Source organism: Frankliniella occidentalis, unplaced genomic scaffold (assembly GCF_000697945.3).
Source record: "Frankliniella occidentalis isolate FOCC.00 unplaced genomic scaffold, Focc_3.1 Scaffold446, whole genome shotgun sequence".
Lineage (NCBI taxonomy): Eukaryota > Metazoa > Arthropoda > Insecta > Thysanoptera > Thripidae > Frankliniella > Frankliniella occidentalis.
This window is the reverse complement of record NW_026267565.1, coordinates 133,997-136,696: the sequence shown is the minus strand read 5'-3', so window position 1 is coordinate 136,696 and position 2,700 is coordinate 133,997. Positions and strand designations below refer to the sequence as shown.

At 62.4% G+C, this 2,700-nt stretch overlaps 1 protein-coding gene across 1 annotated transcript in view; it reads left to right on the top strand.

Annotated features, from left to right (window-relative positions):
- Nucleotides 1–2,694, top strand: part of LOC113204764 (uncharacterized) — a 4,792-nt gene extending 2,098 nt beyond the window's left edge. Inside the window, exon 5 of the mRNA XM_052274813.1 lies at nt 217–2,694. Coding sequence (XP_052130773.1) covers nt 217–1,457 — 1,241 coding nt within the window. The 3' untranslated portion in view covers nt 1,458–2,694. The remainder of the gene's footprint in view (nt 1–216) is intronic.
- Nucleotides 2,695–2,700: the final 6 nt, after the last annotated feature.

Genomic DNA, 2,700 nt, shown 5'->3' with positions numbered 1-2,700 from the left:
GGGGGGTAATATTGAGGATATTTGGGGGGCGTGAACATCAGCTGAAATGCCAAACTTGTTGTTACATGAGACGCTGCAAGTCACGATGTTGGTTGACATAAATATGACGGCATTCAGGGAGGTCGTATCACAAGAGTTCTCTTATCCGTCGTTGTGTCATGCTTTTTATGGTCCCGGTCTCAACAACTGACACGACCCTCTCTTTTCTGCTCGCAGAGACGTCCACCGTCAACCCTTACGCGCCCTTCATCATGAACGGCCAGCTCACGCCGCAGCTTCCCATCTTCGAGCTGTCCGCCTTCCGCAAGAACATCCCCATGCCGCCCATGGACGACGCGCAGGCGGCCCAGGCAACGCAGGTGCAGCCGTCGGGGCTGGCGGCCACGGCGGGCGCCATGCTGGACCTGAGCCAGCTGCTGTCGCCTGTGTCGTACCTGCACATGTCGCCCAACCCGGGCGGCGCAAGCGGGCCGGCGGGCGGCGTGCGCATCCCGCTGCTCACGCACCCGCGGCCCGGCCTGGACCTGGACCCCCAGCAGCACTACCTCTTCAAGCGCGACGACAACAACAAGGAGCCAACCAAGGACGCGGCCGAGGACGACGACGAGCGCGAGAAGAAGCAGGGCAAGCGGGACACGGCGGCCGCGGTGGACGCGGCGGAGACGGACGCCGCCGAGGCCGAGGAGAAGCAGGAGAAGGTCGCCGCCAAGGTCAAGCGGTCTGCTGACAACAAGCCCGACGCGGAGGAGAAGGCCGCGGAGGAGGCCATGGCGCAGGCAGCCGAAGTCGAGCCCCAGCGCCTCGCCGGCAAGGTCAGCAAGCGCGAGAGCAAGCGCGCCAAGGTCAGCCGCAAGCCCGCCGAGGCCGCGGTGGAGACGGAGGCCGCTGTCGTGCCCGGCACCGACGGCGACGACGTCAAGCCCTCAGCGCAGAGCAAGCGAGAGCTTAGCCCCGAAGAGGAGGTCGACAGCGAGGCCGGCAGCGAGGCCAGCGACACCAAGCAGAAGAGGCAGACCATCTCGTTGCACGGCGGCCCGCTCGACCTGGGCGCGGACATCGACACCAGCCTCCTCACGCAGGGCCTCAGCGGCCTCCTGCCCCACGGCGAGCTGCTCGGACCCGGCGGCCCGCCCCCGAGCCCCGTGACCTACGTCGAGTACCACGGCAACAACCACCAGCAGCTGCTGCAGCTGGGGCACAATATGCCGCCGCAGATGCTCCAGCAGCTGCAGCAACAGCAACAACAGCAGCAGCAGCCCCAGGGGCCGCCACCGCCCCCGCTCAAACGGGAGAACGAGCCGGCCGAGGGCGAGGTGATGGCCGTTATGGCCATGTGCTCGGGCTGCGCGCCCGACCCCTTCGCCAAGGTCAACGTCATCTCGTGGGCGGGCACGCCCAAGAAGCTCTACTCCGGGGTGCTGTACCTGCCCGCCAAGCCTGTCTGCAGGAAGTTCTAGGGCGCCAGGCGACGCCCCGGGCGAGGGGCGCGCGCTGTGCGGCGGGCCGCCCGAGCTGTGCCATAACCAGGAGACCCCCTCGACGGCCCGGGCCCCGGAGGGGAGGAGAAGAAAGGGGAGGAGAGGGAGGAGCAGTGGCGTTACAGGATGAGATCGCTCTCGATTCTCGTCTCGAATGGCACGGCCTGGAACTGCGCGCGGGGGGAGATGCACGAATCGAGAAAACAATGGCTCGTGAAATTGTTGATGTTATCCGGGGCCTCCGGGGCGAGCCGGGCCGGGGAGACGGCGACGGGGTGAAAGGGGCGGACAGGGAAGCGACAGTGACGGACTGTCAACGAAGACGAGGCACGGCGAGCGCCACCGGATGGCACAGGTGAGTGGGGTGGCGCTCCAGGATCGACAACAATCGCCCCCTAACTGACCGGACCCGGAGCCCGGGAGTCCACGCCGGGTAAGGCAGCGGGACAGCGCGCGGGGCGGGACCACCGAGTCGCCGCTCGTGATGCTTTTCCGTTACGAACGAAGTTAGCCAAAGATAATGATCCGTTCGGAGAAAACAGACGAGCCTCCACGACTGAAAATCTTCGACGGAAAACGACCGTGTTCGAAACACTATCGCGACCATCATCAACATCAGCACCAACCGGAGAGGCGTGACTTCAAATAGCCATAATAAGAAATCATGGACTTCGACTCTACCTGAACTGCTGCAACTATACCGCCGCCGCTACCAACTTCAGCTCAAGACGTGTTGTGAGAGTGCGCGTGTGCGTGTGCCAGTGCACATACAGTGGGAAGACTTGCCAGACAGAACTGCTGCGTCCGTAATGGAGATAATATTTAAATGGTCGGGAGGCGATTCGCGCCAGCCGCCATCCGCTCCCCCGCCGGGAAATGTTTTCCGGAGGAGGAGGTGAAGGCAGGAGCACGGAGAGGAGAATCGCTCATCGCCGGGGTTGGATGGGGTGGGGTAAGGCTGGGCGGGAGACGGGTGTTTTTGTCTGCTTGGCCCTCCCAGCCCCTACCGTACCCGAGGCGTACCGTGGAGTGACGTGGGCTTGTTGCTCACAATCAGAAGGGAAGACCAGCTTCATGTGATGTTAATTTAATTTAAATGCATGTTGTACAGATTAAATGAAAAGCACACAAAAAATGGCCCCCTTGAACTGTTTTTTACGGGGCTTGGAGTTCATAGACTTTTAAGCGAATTTTATTTGTTATTCTTCTTTTGTATATTTTC